The sequence below is a fragment of the Hyperolius riggenbachi genome, chromosome 2 (genome assembly GCF_040937935.1).
Source record: "Hyperolius riggenbachi isolate aHypRig1 chromosome 2, aHypRig1.pri, whole genome shotgun sequence".
NCBI lineage: Eukaryota > Metazoa > Chordata > Amphibia > Anura > Hyperoliidae > Hyperolius > Hyperolius riggenbachi.
The window spans coordinates 385,147,948-385,167,539 of NC_090647.1; the positions used below are offsets into that span (position 1 = coordinate 385,147,948).

The 19,592-nt window shown below is 43.7% G+C and overlaps 1 protein-coding gene across 1 annotated transcript in view; it reads left to right on the forward strand.

Moving 5' to 3' along the window:
- Positions 1-19,592, forward strand: part of LAMB3 (laminin subunit beta 3) — a 2,309,994-nt gene that overhangs the window by 1,026,494 nt on the left and 1,263,908 nt on the right. Inside the window, exon 9 of the mRNA XM_068269757.1 lies at positions 11,779-11,899. Coding sequence (XP_068125858.1) covers positions 11,779-11,899 — 121 coding nt within the window. The remainder of the gene's footprint in view (positions 1-11,778; positions 11,900-19,592) is intronic.

A 19,592-nucleotide genomic window follows, 5' to 3' on the forward strand; every position in this document is an offset into this window, starting at 1 on the left:
ACCGCTCCTAGCACACAAAGCGGAGCCCTTGCTCAGGTTGCCATTACCGCAAGGGGGGTTCATTTAGCTACCCCAGCAATGACACTCTTCTCATGGGCTAGCTCGGACTTGATTTGCTGGGTCTCTGTAAAACACATTTTATACCCTGATTGTGTGTATAACCTTGTGCTGTGTTGTATAACCGTTTGCTACCTCTCTCTCTCTCTGGCCCATATGCAATTAACTTTTTCTCCTCAGTTTTCTCCTAGGAGATAATTTTTTGTTTTCTTTTTAAAGTCATTTTTCATCAGTTTTGAATAGAAAGAATAAAAAAAAAATTGAAAAAGTATCAAAAAAGTGAGTAGAAAAGTACTATCAAATTTATTAAATGTATTTTCTTGATTTCTGGTGGTTTAAAAGCCATTTTATTGATGAGTTTGAAAATATCACCTAGGAGAAAACTCAGGAGAAAAAGTTAATTGCATATGGCCCTCTCTCTGTCACCCCTTGTTACAATGTATGTATCCCTATTTATCGTCCAGCGCTGCGTGATATGTTGGCACTTTATAAATACAATAAATAATAATAATAATGTTAATAAGTAGAGTCCTTTACCAAATAGATGGAAAAAACATTTTTTCCTCCATGCTCAGATCATGTCCCTTAGTCCTCTTCATGAGCCCAGTGCAGGTTCTAGACTTTTTGCAGCCTGAGGCAAACTTGTCAGGAGGCAACCTCCACCTCCCCCCCTCCCTAATTTGGAATGATCGCACATTGGCCAACAATTTGCACCACACATTATAGCTGCGTTAAAACCAAAAAACAAAGCACCCTCAGTATAAGTAGGTCAGCCAGGTATAGTTGCCCCCAGTATAGGTAGCCAGTATAGTTGCCCCCAGTATAGGTAGCCAGTATAGTTGCCTCCAGTATAGGTTAGCCAGGTAGATGCCTCCAGTATACTGTAGGTAGCCAGTATATTTGACCCCAGAGTTCAAACCATGCCGAATGCGAAGTTTCCCGAATGTGCGCAATCGAATACGGCCTGATGGCGCGGTGGGTTCGGGTTCATAGTTACATAGTTATTTTGGTTGAAAAAAGACATACGTCCATCGAGTTCAACCAGTACAAAGTACAACTCCAGCCTGCTCCCTCACATATCCCTGTTGATCCAGAGGAAGGCGAAAAAACCCTTACAAGGCATGGTCCAATTAGCCCCAAAAGGGAAAAATTCCTTCCCGACTCCAGATGGCAATCAGATAAAATCCCTGGATCAACATCATTAGGCATTACCTAGTAATTGTAGCCATGGATGTCTTGATGTCTTGATGTCTGATTTGAAGGAACCCCATTGGTCTGCTAAGGACCAATGGGGCTCCTTGGAGCCCAAATTCAAAGATGCTTCTCAGAGCTCTGAGCTATATAGCTCAGAGCTCTGTCGGGTCCGTGCAGCGCAGACGCGTATGCGGCGGCTGAGCAGCGAGTGACGTCGGGTGCGGCGTAGTTACAATGTAACAAAGTTGTTACATTGTAATAACTTTGTTACATTGTAACTGATAGAACATTTCCGAGGCTATTTCGAGGGATCATTTATTTAAAGGGACAGGTAAGTATTAGTGGTTAATTAAGAATATTAAAGGACTTTTTTCGTGGTTATGTTTTTTGTTCAATTAAAATACTTTTTCTAAGTGTTTGTGTGTTTATTTACTTTTAACTCTTAAAGGAAATGGGTAAGGGGTACAAGTACCTCTATACTCATTTCTCCTGGGAGGGGGGGTGGGCATCTGGGGGACCCCTTTTTAAAGGGGACTCCCAGATTCCACCATGAACCCCCCCCCCAGGAAATCGCGGCCTCCACCTCCACCGCCCATCGGAGGTGGAGAAGAGCCCCTTGTCCTTGGATTGGACAAGGGCTCGGAGGGGGAGGGGAAAGCTTGGCTGCCCCTCCCCTTCCGAGACCCCCCAATCCATGGACCATGCGGGCTGGTATAGTCAGGGTGCGGAGCCCCACGCGGCCGGTGCTCCGCATTCTGGCTATCCCAGCCTGCATGGGGGACAAGGGGTTAAAGAGGTCTGGGAGGGGGGACCCCACGTCATTTTTTTTTATATTTCCCACACTCAGAACGAAGTAAGTAAAACTTTTCCCACTTGGGGGAATCTATGAAAATAATACACTATTGTTACCTGTGCAAAAAAAACTGACATTTTCCGCATTTAAAAGACATTTTTGCCCTTGAAAATTAAAAATCGATTTTCTCAAAAACTATAAGGTCTTTTTGAAAAAATTTTTTTTCCTCTTATTCCCACTGATCCCCTTAATATACCCTGGGAATTTGGTGTTCCTAAACTTTAAGCAGGCTTTGCTATTAACCGTTAAAGTCGGCGGGTTTTTAAATGTATACATTTTTACTTTGAAACTTTAACATCGATTTTCTCAAAAACTATAAGGTCTTTTTGCAAAAAAAATTTTTCCTCTTATTCCTCCTGATCTCCTTAATATATTCTCCAAATTTGAGGCTCTTGGCATTTAAGGGGGCTTTGCTATTAACCCTTAAAGTCGGCAGCTTTTTTACATTATACGGAGCATTACGGTTTAACGCGAAATTACGGTAGCGTTTAATGCGAAATTACGGCATGAACGAAACACGAAATTACGCGTTGAAAATTACGCTTACGGTATTTTCAATTACGATTTTAATGGCAATTACGCTACCGTAATTTCGCATCGTAATCGCAAATTTCGCATGCGTAATTATAGTAATGCGAAATTACGAAAATTTCGGCTCAACTCTAGCTATAGCAGCATATATGGCGCTATTGTGGCCAGGAATGCGAAGAATCACTCGCGTCCCCAGCCAGTCAGCTCCTGTCACCAAAACAGGAAGTGGCTGCCGGCAGGGCCAGGAGGATCGGAGGGAGATGGCGAGGGCACCGGTCAGCTGCAGCGGGCTATTGGAAGCCCCAGGTGAGTAAAACTAATTTTTTTTGTTTGACTTAAGTGTCCCTTTAATTACGTTTAGGGTCACATTGCCTATCTGTGTTTTGGGAGGAAACTCTGGCCCACTGCCTCAGAGTTACAGTACAGTTCGCTCCGTCCACACCATGTCATGGACACGCCCATTTTCCCATCATGGTCATGCCCATTTTTTGGGGCATGGCACGCTTCGTGCACCGTAATAGCACCCCCCTCCGTCCCCAGTTGAGCCAAGAAAAATCTGGTATTTTATGTGTTTTGCAAGCACTGTGTCCGTGAAACTCCACCATTTCTGCACTGCTGCCCTATTTTCAATAAGTTTGGCTTCTCATTTATCTGTTTTTAAATAAAATATAGTTTTAGCATAATGCGACTTTACCATTATGCATACCAGAAAAATCCCACATGTGCTAAATATCATTTTATGACTGAAGTAATGAAGTTGTCTTCATGTGTATTCTGTTAAGTAGCGCCATCTGCTGTTAAAGATTGTTTAATGTACGCATCATATTATTCATCTATAGTGATTTAACAGGTTACAATACATAAGTGCTTTCATCAAAAGGGGAAGGCAGGAGACAACAGAGACAATATTTTAGTTAAAAACGGTGATTACCATGTTTTAAGTGATTTACAGATCGGGCAATACATTCCCTGATCTTACATGAACAGTAATTAACGTTTTTAAGAGACTTAAAACAATAAATTTTTTATAGAGTGGCCCCAAGTTTCCGCTGCGGCGCCCAAAGAACGATAAGTTGTATTAAATCCTACGGCAGCGCCCAAGTAGTCCACTTGCCGCATGTGCCCTTTATTTCCTGCTCGGCTGGTCTAAATCCTATCCATAGAGCCACATGAATCCCTGCCATGCACTGGTGAGGACCAGAAATTCAGAAACGGGCTGTATGCATGTCAGGTTGATGTGGCTATGTAACATTTATATGCTATAGGCTTGCTACACACTAGTGGTTCTGTATGTGAACCTGGCTTCAGGGGCATAATGAGATAATTTGCATCACGGGAAACCATAGTCTCTCAATTAAAGTAAATCTGAAGCTATTTTTAAAATAATAAAGAGATGCTTACCTTAGGAGAGGGAAGACTCTGGGTCCTATAGAGCTTTCCCGTTTTCCTCCCGGTGTCCTCGTTCTCCCGCATACTCCTCCGTTTCAATCTCCTGCTGCAGGAGATTTCGGCAGTCTTCTGAAGCACTCGGGCTCTCGAAGACCGACAGCTCTGTACTGCACATGCTCATGTGCATGAGAGAGGGCACTCGCACGTGTGCAGTTGGAAGTGGCCTGTCTTCAGAAGCCTGAGTGCTGTCCAAGACTATTGAAGCCTACACAATGCGGAATCGAGAGTCCAGGACTGAGCAGTCGTGCATTGCTAACAGGGGAGTCTGCGGGGGAATGTGGACACCGGCAGGAGAACAGGAAGGCTCTATAGGACCCAAAGCCTTTCCTCTTCTTAGGTAAGTATCTGTTTTTTTTATTTTAGAAATGGCTTCATACTTTAAACCTGAATTATTATTTACGAAAATGATCATTCTGTCAATAAAATTTCTCTTTTGCAGTAGATGGTTGGAAAAAATAGCCTTAATCAGTCTACTTTTGGTGACCAATTCCTCATGCTTAATGTAATAAAATGCAACTTTCTGGGAATGGTCTAGCTCAGGGCTGGGCAAACTTTTCATGGCCCGGCCACATGCTGCGGACCGCAGGCCGCATTCCTTAACCACTTGCCGACCGTCCACAGCCGATGGGCGGCGGCAAAGTAGACGCCGAAAGGACCGCAATACAACGAACAGCGGCGGCTCCTTTCGGCTCGTAGGGGCAGCGATCACGTCACTGGTGAAGCGCACTGCCCCTGGCAACAGGCTCCGCCCACCTACACCGTCATCCCGCCGGCCGGTAGTAAGCGCCGGCGGGATGTTAATCCCTCGATCGCCGCCATACAAGCGTATAATACGCTTTGTAATGTATACAAAGCGTATTATACAGACTGCCTCCTGCCCTGGTGGTCCCAGTGATCGAGGGACCACCAGGGCAGGCTGCAGCCACCCTAAGTCACACCCAAGCACACTGATCTGCCCCCCCTGCCCTCTGATCGCCCACAGCACACCTCAGACCCCCCCTGCCCACCCCCAGACCCCTGTTTGCACCCAATCACCCCCCTAATCACCCATCAATCACTCCCTGTCACTATCTGTCAGCGCTATTTTTTTATTTGGTCCTAACACTGCCTCCTGGGGGCTCCTGGTCACCCCCCACACCCTCAGATCCTCCCCAGACCCCCCCCCGTGTACTGTATACATCTATCCTCCCCTGTAATCACCCGTTAATCACCCCCTGTCACTGCCACCCATCAGATCAGACATCTGTTCTGCCATCTAAACACCCACTGATCACCCATCAATCACCCCGTCACCACCTGTCACTGCTACCCATCAGATCAGACCCGTATCTGCCCCTAGGGCACCCAATCACCCGCCTACACCCTCAGAACACCCTTAGACCCCCCCCAGACTTCCCCGTGTACTGTATACATCTATCCTCCCCTGTAATCACCGTCAATCACCACCTGTCACTGCCACCCATCAGATCAGACCCTAACCTGCCTCTTACGGGCATCTGATCACCCACCCACACCCTCAGATCGCCCGCAGACCCACCCTCAGATCACCTCCAAAGTGCATTGTTTACATCTGTTCTGCCATCTAATCACCCATCAATCACCCCCTGTCGCTGCTACCCATCAGATCAGACCCCTATCTGCCCCTAGGGAACCCAATCACCCACCCACACCCTCAGAACTCCCTTAGACCGCAGCCCTGATTACCTCGCCAGTGCAATGCTTGCATCTATTCCCCCCTCTAATCACACCTTGAGACACCCATCAATCACCTCCTGTCACCACCTGTAACCCCCTAGCACACCTACCCATCAGATCAGGCCCTAATTTGCCCCGTGTGGGCTCCTGATCGCTCGGCCAAACCCTCAGATCCCCCTCAGACCCCCTTCCGATCACCTCCCCAGTGCATTGATTGCATCTATTTTCCCCTCTAATCACCCCCTGAGACACCCATCAATCACCTCCTGTCACCCCCCTAGCACTCCTATCCATCAGATCAGGCCCAATACAACCTGTCATCTAAAAGGCCACCCTGCTTATGACCGGTTCCACAAAATTCGCCCCCTCATAGACCACCTGTCATCAAAATTTGCAGATGCTTATACCCCTGAACAGTCATTTTGAGGCATTTGGTTTCCAGACTACACCTCACGGTTTTGGGCCCCTAAAATGCCAGGGCAGTATAGGAACCCCACAAATGACCCCACTTTAGAAAAAAAGACACCCCAAGGTATTCCGTTAGGTGTATGACAAGTTCATAGAAGATTTTATTTTTTGTCAAAAGTTAGCGGAAATTGATTTTTATTGTTTTTTTCACAAAGTGTCATTTTCCACTAACTTGTGACAAAAAACAAATTCTATGAACTCACCATACACCTAATGGAATACCTTGGGATGTCTTCTTTCTAAAATGGGGTTACTTGTGGGGTTCCTATACTGCCCTGGCATTTTAGGGGCCCTAAACCGTGAGTTGTCTAGAAACCAAATGCCTCAAATGACCTGTGAATAGGATGTTGGGCCCCTTAGCGCACCTAGGCTGCAAAAAAGTGTCACACATGTGGTATCACCGTACTCAGGAGAAGTAGTATAATGTGTTTTGGGGTGTATTTTTACACATACCCATGCTGGGTGGGAGAAATATCTCTGTAAATGGACAATTTTTTTAAAAAAAATTTTTATACACACACAATTGTCCATTTACAGAGATATTTTTTCCACCTAGCACGGGTATGTGTAGAAATACACCCCAAAACATATTATACTACTTCTCCTGAGTACAGCGATACCATGTGTGACACTTTTTTGCAGCCTAGGTGCACCAAGGGGCCCAAAGTCCAATGAGCACCTTTAGGCTTTACAGAGGTGCTTACAATTTAGAACCCCCCAAAATGCCAGGACAGTAAACACACCCCACAAATGACTCCATTTTGGAAAGTAGACACTTCAAGGTATTCCGAGAGGGGCATGGTGAGTTCGTGGCAGATTTCATTTTTTTTTTCACAAGTTAGCAGAAATGGAAACTTTTTTTTTTTTTTTGTCTCAAAGTGTCATTTTCCGCTAACTTGTGACAAAAAATAAAATCTTCTATGAACTCACAATGCCTCTCAGTGAATACTTTGGAATGTCTTCTTTCCAAAATGGGGTCATTTGGGGGGTATTTATACTATCCTGGAATTTTAGCACCTCATGAAACATGACAGGTGCTCAGAAAAGTCGGAGATGCTTCAAAATGGGAAAATTTCACTTTTTGCACCATAGTTTGTAAACGCTATAACTTTTACCCAAACCAATAAATATACACTGAATGGGTTTTTTTAATCAAAGACATGTAGCACAATAAATTTGGACAAAAATGTATACGGAAATTTTACATTATTTGACAAATTTTATCACAGAAAGTTAAAAAAAAAATCATTTTTTTGACAAAATTCATGTCTTTTTTGATGAATATAATAAAAGCTAAAGATCGCAGCAGCAATCAAATAGCACCAAAAGAAAGCTGTATTAATGACAAGAAAAGGAGGTAAAATTCATTTAGATAGTAGGTTGTATGACTGAGCAATAAACCATGAAAGCTGCAGTGGTCTGAATGGAAAAATGGCTCCGGTCCTTAAGGGGTAGAAAGACTGTGGTCCTCAAGTGGTTAAATTATTCCCTTCTTCACCCCTCCCTCCCTGCAGAGTTACAAGTGGGCGGCAAGCAGGGAACTTAAAACTCACCAGCTCCGAGTCCAGTGTCGTCTCCATGGCAACAGGACACCACATGACTCGTTGTCAGGATGTTGCCAGCATGTAATACGCAATTATATGGTAGAGGAAGAAAGCCCTTAAAAAATAGCACCTCTCACAGCAAAATTTGAAAAAGTTTAACAAAAATCTTTATTCAACATTGGGTATATTAATAATCACAGTATTGATGATTCAATAAAGAATAAAACCATTTAAAAACCAAGCAAATATTCCAACATGATCCCTGCTGCATATGAAACAATCACTCTAAATGCAATATATTGTATATTTGCTATACATGTGATATCTATGTTCTTATGGAATTATGTGGACTCTTGATGACCCCAGTATATGGACATCATACCTCCCTCGAGTATGGGACGCTGTTGGCTATAAAAACCCTCATGCTGATTTATATGATCTCTGGCCCTTTAAAGGACTTTGTTGGAAAAACTGGGAAACAATTTACAAATGTATGGAACTTTCCTCTACATGCTTGGACCTTATACAGCTCAAAAAGAACTACCATATTTTTCGGACTATAAGACGCACTTTTTCTCCCCTAAAAGTGGGGAGAAAAAGTGACTGCGTCTTATAGTCCGAATGCTTGTTTGCTTGTGGTCCGCAGTGGGGTGGAAGCAGCAGCGTGAGCGACATTGTTTGTAAGCGGCATAGGAGAAGCCGCTGTAATTATACACAGTGCTCTCTTTGATCTTTAATCCCCCCGAGCGTGCCCCACAGCAGCGCTATACACCCGGCATTGTTATTATCCACAGGGCGCTTGCTTTGATCTATAATCCCCCCCAGCGTGCCCCGCAGCAGCGCCATACACAATGACTCTAGGCGGCATAGGAAAGCCGCTGTGATCATTAACAATGTTCTTTCAACTTGCCCAGCATCAGCCCCGTTAGCCCGCAGCTCGATCCCAGCTGACAAGTGATGAGACACTACAGCCGCTATATCGGCAGCCCCGTTAGCCCGCAGCTCGATCCCAGCTGACAAGTGATGAGACACTACAGCCGCTATATCGGCAGCCCTGTTAGCCCGCAGCTCGATCCCAGCTGACAAATTACGATACACTTCAGCCGCTATAGCGGCAGTCCTCAGAGGCTTCCGTACTTGCATTGTCATCACATGACCCGACGGGTCATGTGATGACGCAAGTAAACAATGCAAGTACGGAAGCCTCTGAGGACTGCCGCTATAGCGGCTGAAGTGTATCATAATTTGTCAGCTGGGATCGAGCTGCGGGCTAACGGGGCTGCCGCTATAGCGGCTGAAGTGTCTCATCATTTGTCAGCTGGGATCGAGCTGCGGGCTAACGGGCAAGTTGAAAGAACATTGTTAATGATCACAGCGGCTTTCCTATGTCACCTAGAGTCATTGTGTATGGCGCTGCTGCGGGGCACGCTGGGGGGGGGGTTACAGATCAAAGCAAGCGCCCTGTGGATAATAACAATGCCGGGTGTATCGCGCTGCTGTGGGGCACGCTCGGGGGGATTATAGATCAAAGGAACAGCATTGTATATAATTACAGAAGCTGCTCCTATGCTGGTTAAGAACACTGTGGATCTCATGGGTGCTGCTGATGTCTTCCTACTGTGCACTTCCTTAAGACTGCATGGACACCCTGACCAGACACAGCTACTGCCACCCAGGCGAGATCACGTTTGTTGTAATTGTATTGGTTAGTGTAGCTGGGGAGGGGGGGAGGAGTTGTGTAGTGCAGTGTAGCTGGGGGGAGGGGGCCAGCAGGGGTTAGTGAAGTGTAGTTTAGTATAGCTTGTAATGGCAGCAGGGGTTAATGTAGCTTGGCAATGTGACAGACATCTTAGGGGGAGGAAAGGTCCATAGGATGCTCCTGGACCATGCATGCACCCAGGTTTAGTGTATTTTTTTCCCCCAGTTTTTGCCCTTTAAACCTAGGTGCGTCTTATAGTCCGGAGCGTCTTATAGTCCGAAAAATACGGTATAAGGATGAAACTCTATGTGGAATCTATGATGCAAATATTTTGCATTCATAACAAATTTACTTTGGTTACTGAATGAACTCCAATTTGCTCAAAACTTCTATCTGGACTTATAAACTGGATAAAATGTATTTATAACTAGTTAATGATTCATTTACAGTGTAGATTGTTGTCATCAAGCATGTTATATAACTGCATAAATGTGCTGTGTGGCATGGAAGGAATTAACATAGTAGCTGATATACCTGGAAATCTCTGAACCTCTTCCTCCTTCCTGTCTCACTACACTGCTTGCTGCCTTATTCTCTGGTGATTGGTGCTGCTGCACCCTGTGACTATTACATCACTTCTGGTTTGTGTTCCAAGCTGGTTACGAATACAGAAAGTGCTGGTTTCCTTTCCCTCTCTCACTCCTGGCATTATTTGCAGGTGTTGAGTGATTATTATGGGTGTTCCCTCCTTTTTCTTTCCTATTTAAAGGCTGCTATGGTGGCTTTACTTGCATCCTCTCTCCTTGATAAAGCGAGGTGACTCTCGCGGAACTAGTGGGATCTTGTCCTCTGAGGGGATTCCTTGTTCCCTGCTGTGCTGCTGAGATTGACTTCACCATTTCTGGGCTAAGTATCTCCTATTTTTTGCACTACTCCACTTTATGCTCTTTTTCCTATGGGCTGCTCCTTTGCCTTAAATTTTTTTACTAGGCATCTTATCACTAGTAATACTGTATACTTGGATAGCAATTGTGCACTTTATTTCATAATCTTATATATGCGATATTTATTCGTGTGTGTGTTTTTTTTTTTCAATGCACAGGTGTTGTTTATTGGTCCTGCATCACACTAGGTTGTATACTGAACCCGGGTTTTCCCCCCGTTGGGCTCAATATTGAGCCTACTGTGGGGTTTTATATCTGACAGCAGCATTGTGTCATTATACAATATATTGCATTTAGAGTGATTGTTTCATATGCAGCAGGGATCATGTTGGAATATTTGCTTGGTTTTTAAATGGTTTTATTCTTTATTGAATCATCAGTACTGTGATTATTAATATACCCAATGTTGAATAAAGATTTGTGTTATACCTTTTCAAATTTTGCTGTGGGAGGTGCTATTTTTTAAGGGTTTTTTTCCTCTACCATATAATTGCTCTTGTTTTGAGCCTTAGCACACACAGTTATTTGGTTGAGGTGTTGCAGACACTCCCTAGAAACTAGCATGTAATACGCAGGCACATCCTGGCAGCGAGTCATGTGATGCCCTGTTGCCATGGAGACAAATCTGAACTCATAGCTTGTGAGTTTTAAAGAGGAACTCCAGTGAAAATAATTTAATAAAAAAAAGTGCTTCATTTTTACAATTATTATGTATAAATGATTTAGTCAGTGTTTGCTCATTGTAAAATCTTTCTTCTCCCAGATTCACATTCTGACATGTATTACATGGTGACATTGTTACTGTGGGCAAGTTATGTAGCTGTTTCTAGCTGCTCTGGCTGTTACAGACAGCTTTAAACAGCCATTTCCTGTCTGTGAACATTGTTACATTGTGGCAGTTTGCCCAGAGTACCGCGGTACTCAGAGCTTCTTGTGGGAGGGGTTTCAGCACAAAATTAGTCACACAGCACCCCCTGATGGTCTGTTTGTGAAAATCATTCTATTTCTCATGTAAAAGGGGGTATCAGCTACTGATTGGGATAAAGTTCAATTCTTGGTTGGAGTTTCTCTTTAAGTTTCCCGCTTGCCACCCACTCACGACTCTGCAGGGAGGGAGAGGGGAAGGAGGGGAAACTATCCGCCTATAGGTAGGCCGGATGTACAGCCATGGGCCGTAGTTTGTCCAGCGTTGGTCTAACTAAATCATTTTACAAAATTCAATAATTATTATTGAATTCACGTCCTCCCCAACCTCTCCCCCCTCCCCCTTTTTTTTTAAATATTACACGTTTTTACATTGCTCTACCAGTACAACTTCTAATGACTGTATGTTTGTTTCACCAGGTGCACGATACATGTGTCTGCCAACATAACACTGCTGGAACAAACTGTGAAAGATGTGCTGATCTATACAATGACCTGCCCTGGAGGCCAGCTGATGAAAATAACCCCAGTGTGTGCAAACGTAAGTTTCAAATACAGTTGTGTTATAACAAGATGATAACAGTCAATACCTTAAATGGAACCAAAAATGAAAATAAAACAGAGTCTGCCACCTTCATTCTGTAATAAACACCGGTTACCTAACTTCTGTGGTTATTGTTATATTTATATAGTCCCAACATGTTCCATAGCACTGTACATAGTAAAAAAAAAAAAATATTAGGGAGCATAGATACATGAAAAGTTCAAAACTCTGTACAATCAGGACATAAAACAATGCAAGTACAAATACATGCATAGTTGATACTTGGTCTGAAACATCACCAATACTGGTACATTAATGTGATAAATTAAAGCAGAATTAGAAACACTAGAAGGAGGTCCCTGCCCTTGCAGGCTTACAATCTAGAGGGTAGTGGGTTGGACACATTAGGGAAGGGCAGGGCTTTCTCTGGCTATTTTGGTGCTAAATTATGGGAGAATCATGGACTACATTAGTTGGTTTAATCAGCACCAGTCGTAAATTATTAAGTGCCTTGAGGTAATTATTGTTTATGTACAGCCTCGGTCTCACAGTAGATTTACAACAATCAAATAATCAATTACAGCTTAATTAGCTCATTAATAGCACATGCCAAAAAGATTGTTAAGCTGTCCTATTTTTCCTTGTTATGGTAACCAGCAGTGCCTATTATGGGTGTAAAACATGACCATTTATACACTTCTTAAAGGAAACCAGAGCTGTAGAAACACAAAAGTTGTATATATACCTGGGGCTTCCTCCAGCTCCATAAGCTTGGATCGCTCCCATGCTGATGTCCTCCGCTGCCTGTAGCTCCGTTACCGGGTCTCGTCACTTCAGCCAGTCGCGGCCAGAGAAGTAAGGGAAGTGCGGTCTTTGCGTATCTCTCCAGTGGCTGCAGAGGGCGCACTTATCCTGCATATAAACATAGAACATTAAAAAGATGTACAGAGACTTTTGTGCTCATACACCACGTTCCAAATTATTATACAAATTATATTTCCCTCTGATTTCCCTAAATAGTGGCAGTCAGCATCATCTTTTAGTCAGCACCCATTAGAGCATAATTCAAATGTTACTGAACAAACCTCCCCATAATAACAGAATTAAAAAAATTAAAAAGCACTGTTCCAAATGATTATGCACAACAGAGTTTTAAAATATTTTATAGGCTGTAAAGATCTGAAAATGGTAATTTGTTAAATTTGCAGCATTAGGAGGTCATATTTACTATGATTAAAAGCTATTTCAATCAAAAACATCTTAAAGGAATACTGTATGGGGCAAAAGGGAAAAAGAGTTGAACTTACCTTGGGCTTCTAATGGTCCCCCCCAGACGTCTTGTGCTCGCGCAGCCACTCGCCCCGCCATCGGTTACTTCCAGAATTTGCGACTTTAAAGCGCAAAACCACTGCGCCTTACTGCACCTCCATGGCCTCTCTTTACTCCCGCTGATGTCCCAAGGAGCGTACTGCGCAGGCGCATGGCATATGCTCCCGTGACATCAGCGGGAGTGAGGAAAAGGCCATGTAGGCGCAGTGGTAAATTTCAGAAGTGAACCGCCGGCAGAGACTGAAACATCGGCGTGTGGCAGCATGGGCACAGGACGTCTGCTGGGGACCATTAGAAGCCCCAGGTAAGTACAACTCTTTCTCCCCTTTGCCTCATACAGTATTCCTTTAACAGGTCAAGTTATGTATTTACATAGGACCCCTTATTTGATAGCAGCTTTAGAATTCTTGCAACTATTGAACTTGTGAGTTTTTTGAGAGTTTCAGCTTGAATTTCTTTGCAGGATGTCAGAATAGCGTCTCAGAGCTGATGTTTTAATGTAAACTGCCTCCCACCCTCATATCTTTTTCTTTACAATGCTCCAAAGGTTCTCACTATGATGGAGGTTAGGGATGATCGGAACCAGCAAATTCCGTTCCGCTGGAAATCACGGATTCCATCAGTGTTAAATTCCATCGCTATGAAAATTCCGCCAGATTTGTATGAAATTCCGCAGAATTCCGGATTCCGTCGGAAATTTTAAACATATATTTATATTCTCATTCTCTCTCCTCCTAGGAGGGTATCATCTTCTAGGGAATTGTAGTTTTTAAAAAACAAGCTTACATACCATGGCTGGGAATTGAACCCAGGTCTCGGTGTGTGTTAGGTAACTGACTTAACCGCTATACCAACAAAAACACTACATGCTGAAGCCAGCCTAGCACGTACCATTATGCTCAATCCAAGAGAAAAAGTAGCGTGCTTAAGGATTTGTAGCATGTCAAAAACCAACTCACCGTGGCTGGGAATTGAACCCAGGTCTCAGTGTGTGTTAGGTAACTGACTTGACCGCTATACCAACAACACTACATGCTGAAGCAAGCCTAGCATGTATCATTATGCTCAATCCAAGAGAAAAAGTAGCGTGCTTAAGGATTTGTAGCTTGTCAAAAACCAACTCACTGTGGCTGGTAATTGAACCCAGGCTGGGAATTGAACCCAGGTCTCAGTGTGTGTTAGGTAACTGACTTAACCGCTATAGCAACAACACTACATGCTGAAGCCAGCCTAGCATGTACCATTATGTTCAATCCAAGAGAGCCATATTTTTGGTTGAAAGGAGGTGACAGGGAGCATGAGACACAGTTCCAACTGTCCTGTGTCCTGATAAACCCTTCCAGCTGCACGCGCTATGCTTCAAAAGTCAAATTTAAAATGTAAAAAAAAAATGCACCAAAACAGCAGAACGAGAACAACAACATCAGAAATCCCATCATGCTTTGCATAGCATCAGGGGAAAAATGCCTAAGCAGTTTTCTTCTGTGCAGCTAAAAATGAGGCTTGTATAAGAGAAACAAAGTTCTGATGCTGTGAAACTGTTAAAGAAACATCAGGCCTTTTCAGTGCTGCTGAGTCGATTTGTAGTCTGGAGGTTCACTTTAAGGATTTGTAGCCAAGCATGGCCTTGCCTTTTGTGTTCAACAGTTGTCCGAAGAGAACCCCAGATAGCCAGGTAGATTCATCTCTCTCTCTCTCTAGTAGGGATGGTCACCGCTTTCCGCGGAATTGTATTTTCTGGAATTTTTAGGCGGAAATTGCTAATTCCGTTCCGTTTGGTCGGAACGGAATTGCTTTTTCAATCTGGTGGAATTCCGAAAATGCCTGTGAAATTCTGCTGGTGTCCGTTGATGGTTTTAAGCTGAAAATTCAGTTCAATGGCATCAAGTCCTAGAGAGAGAGAGAGAGAGATCATTTTTCTCTTAGGTATATCACAATGGTACATGCTAGGCTGGCTTGTAGTGTTGTTGTTGGTATAGCGGTTAAATCAGTTACCTAACACACACTGAGACCTGGGTTCAATTCCCAGCCACGGTGAGTTGGTTTTTGACATGCTACAAATCCTTAAGCACGCTACTTTTTCTCTTGGATTGAGCATAATGGTACATGCTAGGCTGGTTTCAGCATGTAGTGTTGTTGTTTGGTATAGCGGTTAAGTCAGTTACCTTACACACACTGAGACCTGGGTTCAATTCCAAGCCATGGTATGTAAGCTGGCTTTTAAAATACTACAATTCCTTGGAAGATGATACCCTCCTCCCTCTGGGAGGAGGAGGAGAGAGAGAGATTTTTTATCTTTTCCGGAAAATTCAGCGGAAATAAAAAAAAATTCTGCGGAATTCCGTTTTAGAGGTTTAGCAATTCTGTTCCGACCGCTGGAATCGGAATTGACCTAATTCTGGCAGGAATCGCGTAATTAACAATTCCGCCGAATCCAGCGAGCATCCCTAATGGAGGTCAGTGGAGGATGAGGGCCACACTATGAGTTTCTCTTCTTTTATGCTGATAGCAGCCTCTGATGCAGAATAATTCATTGCAGCACAGTGCACTCTCATGCATAAAGATAATTTTGTCATGGAAAGCATGGTTTTCTCATCCCCACCCTCAGTTATTTAATATGGACAGCATACATTTCACCATAGAGCTTCAAAGTACCCAGCAAGGTCATGATGAACCAAAACTCCTGGTAGTGTGTAAGGGGCTACAATGGACCAAAAAGTCCTCTTCATATGTGTTATGGAAAACAAAAGATTGCTTTCCTACAACAGAAAGTATTTGCAATAATTCAGGTTGGAGTGAGCTCAGAGATGTCTCCCAGTGCATCGCTGCTGAAATATGCAAATCACCCATTGTTGTCCCTGTAAGCTAAACACTCTTCCAAATCTGCTGGAATGCAATGATGTGTCAGCTTGTTAAATATATAGAGCCACAATAATCCAAAATGCATACAGACTGTTTCAGACTGGTTGGTCTTCATCAGTGCATGGCATGAATTCATGTGGCTCTATGGGTTAAAACTTGAAACACCCAGAGATACAGAGTACACAGCAAGCTCATGTTGAGCCACAACTCCTAGGAGTGTGTAAGGGGCTGGACCAAAAAGCCCTTTTACTAAAATGCTACGGAAAACAAAAGTTTGCTTTCCTAAAACCATTGTTTGAGCTTGTGTTAAAAAAATAAATAGATCCTAATAGCAATTCTACTCTCCTACATAGATGAGCTACATCATTACATCAGCAGCTCTTCCTGATGATAAAGTATCAGGCTTGGCTGTCTCCCTGCTCTTTGCTAGCAGACTTCTGCCTTTGCAACAGCTGATTTATAACACGGCTCACACACTCCAGAGCCCTGCTATTGCTTTTCACTTGAAGTAAGTAACTAATTAGCAGCCGGTTTATTTATTTACTTTATAGCTACATGTGAAGATCAATAGTAGGGCTCTGGAGTGTGTGAGCTGTGTTATAAACCAGCTGTTGCAAAGACAGAAGTCTGCTAGCAGACAGCAGGGAAACAGTCCAGCCCAACGCTTTCTTATCAGAAAGAGCTGATGTAATGGTGCAGCTCAGCTGTGTAGATATCACGCTAATACGTGAATAGAGCAAGCGTAACAAGTGCAATTCAGAGTACTAGTGAGAAATAGCGTAGTCAAAGACAGGCCGAGGTCATTCACGTGAGCAGATGGCTAAAGTACAGAGGGGCTGGGCAAAATTGTAGTCAGAAATCAGGCAGAGTCATACACATAAATCAGATGTCAGTCGTATTGGAAGGATCGAACAGGAGCGAAGTCAAGGGCAGGCCGAGTCGTACACAGAAATCAGATGGCAGTAGTACAGAGGGGCTATGCAGATTCGTAGTCAAGAGGCAAGCAAAGGTCGGTACACAAAAACATACAATAATACAAAATTACAATGCTACAATATATGCTGATGCGCAATATATGAAATGTAGCTCTCAAGTTTCTCACTAGCTAAGGGCCAAGAACCAGCGAACTGATTGGTATCAAGGCCAGTGAGCAAATGACTCACTTGGCCTAATATACCCAAGAGGCAAAGCAAAGCCCGCCCCGAGAATGACATTGCCTCCTAAGCCTATAAGAGCCGCTCTGCCCCGCGCGCGTCCGACAGGACGAACTGCGCATGCGTACCTGCTGAGCCACTGCCGGAGCGATGCCACCAGAAGCCAGCTGATTGGAAGTTCCACCAGGCAACACCCCGAGGAGTGGTCTCCGAACATTGTCTACCTGGTCTATCAGGATATTCAAGATGAAAAGCATGCACCAACTGATCAGCATGAACCTGACATGCTGGGACCCAACATCTTTCTTCAGGGCCATATCTCTTCCAATCCACCAAGTACTGTAAGGAATTACGGACTTTCCTTGAGTCTAATTCTCTTTACTTCATATTCAGGCTCTCCATCCACCTCGACAGGAGGTGGGGGAACTGAAGATTAAATTGTGTTAGCAGCAGGTTTCAAGAGAGAGATATAAAAGGAATCGACCCCTTTAATGGATTGGGGTAACGTTACCCGATATGCAACATCATTAATTTTCTCATGGATAGGATAGGGCCCAATAAACCGGGGTCCCAACTTAGCTGAAGGCTGATGCAAAGGGAAATTATGAGTGGATACCCAAACCAGATCTCCAGGGGAAAACTTGAACTCAGGTGAACGTCGGGTGTCAGCATAGAATTTTTGACGAGATCCTGCATTCCGTAAATTCTGTTGCACTTGAGTCCAGATGCGTTAAACACGAGAACTCCATTCCTCCAAAGCTAGAAAAGAAGAGGATGAGGATGGGAAACAAGTAAATTTTGGATTCTGGCCAGAAACAACCCAAAAAGGAGACATTTTTGTAAAAGAACTAGGAAGATTGTTGAAAGCAAATTCAGCAAAAGGCAAAAAGTCAAGCCATGATTCCTGACAATCCGACACAAAACAACGGAGTTATTGTTCCAAGGATTGATTAGTTCTTTCAGTTTGCCCATTAGTTTCTCGATAATAACCAGAAGAATAAGACAAGGTAATTCCCAGAATGGCACTGAAAGCACGCCAGAAGCCAGAGACAAACTGGACTCCCCTGTTGAATATTTTCTGGAATCCCATGTAACCGGAACATGTGGACCACAAATAATTTGGCCAATTCCTTAGCAGAGGGTAACCCAGTGAGAGGTACAAAATAAGCCATTTTACTGAAACGATCTACTATAACCCATATTACCTTTTTACCTCCAAAGGAAGGTAAATCCACCACAAAATCCATCGACAAATGAGACCAAGGTCTGGATGGAATGGGTAAAGGCATGAGATGGCCCCGGGGAGCGATCCGAGAAGACTTATTTCTGGCACAAGTGGCACAGGCCGCCACAGAAGCCTTATAGTCCTTTTTGAGTGAAGGCCACCACACATGGCGAGAAGTTCTGATGTCTTAATCTCACCCAGATGCCCTGCCAATTTGGACTCATGAAACAGTTGAAGCATCTGAAGACGCAGATGTAAGGGAATGTAGTACACATTAGGTGGACTTCCAGGAGGACTCTCCTACTGAAAGGACTGTAAGGAACCATATACATCAGGAAATTCTGTAGTATGAACCGCAGCAAGAACTTGATTCGAAGGCAAAAAATGTTTTTTTTTCTCAAGAGCAGTAAGTAGAATGGTTTCAGTTTTAAAGCTTCTAGACAAGGCATCAGCCTTCACATTCTTAGAACCTGGTTTATACGTAATTATAACGTTAAATCGAGAAAAGAGCATTGCCCAACGTGCCTGTCTGGGATGAAGCATTTTAGCCCCTTCTCCATACTCTAGAATTTTGTGATTGGTGTGAACCATAACCGAATTGCCCCCTCCAACCAATGCCTCAACCAATGCCTCCACTCCTCGAAAGCCATCTTTACAGCCAAAAGTTCTCTGTTGCCTATATCATAGTTGCGTTCGGCTGATGAATTTTTTTTTTAAATGCTCAGGGATGCATACATTCAGGATGACCAGAAAACTGAGAGAGCTGCTCCCACTCCGACCTCGGAGGCATCAACCTCAACAAACAACGGTAAAGTAACATCTGGATGAGTAAGGATAGGAGCAGTACAAAAAGCAGCTCAGAAAAAACCTTACCAGCCTGGGCAGACCATGTAGAGAAATTCCTGATGATAGTAGTTGGTGAACCCTAGGAACCGCTGAATAGCCTTGAGTCCCTTAGGCTGTGGCCAATCTAAGACTGCTGATGTAACGATTGGTGTCAGCAAGAACAGATTTTCTGATTATTGGCGATCTGCAGTATCACCAATAATACAGATACTATACCTGATTATGTGGTGATCTGCAGAATCACCAATAATGCGAGTATAGCGAGACACAGGAC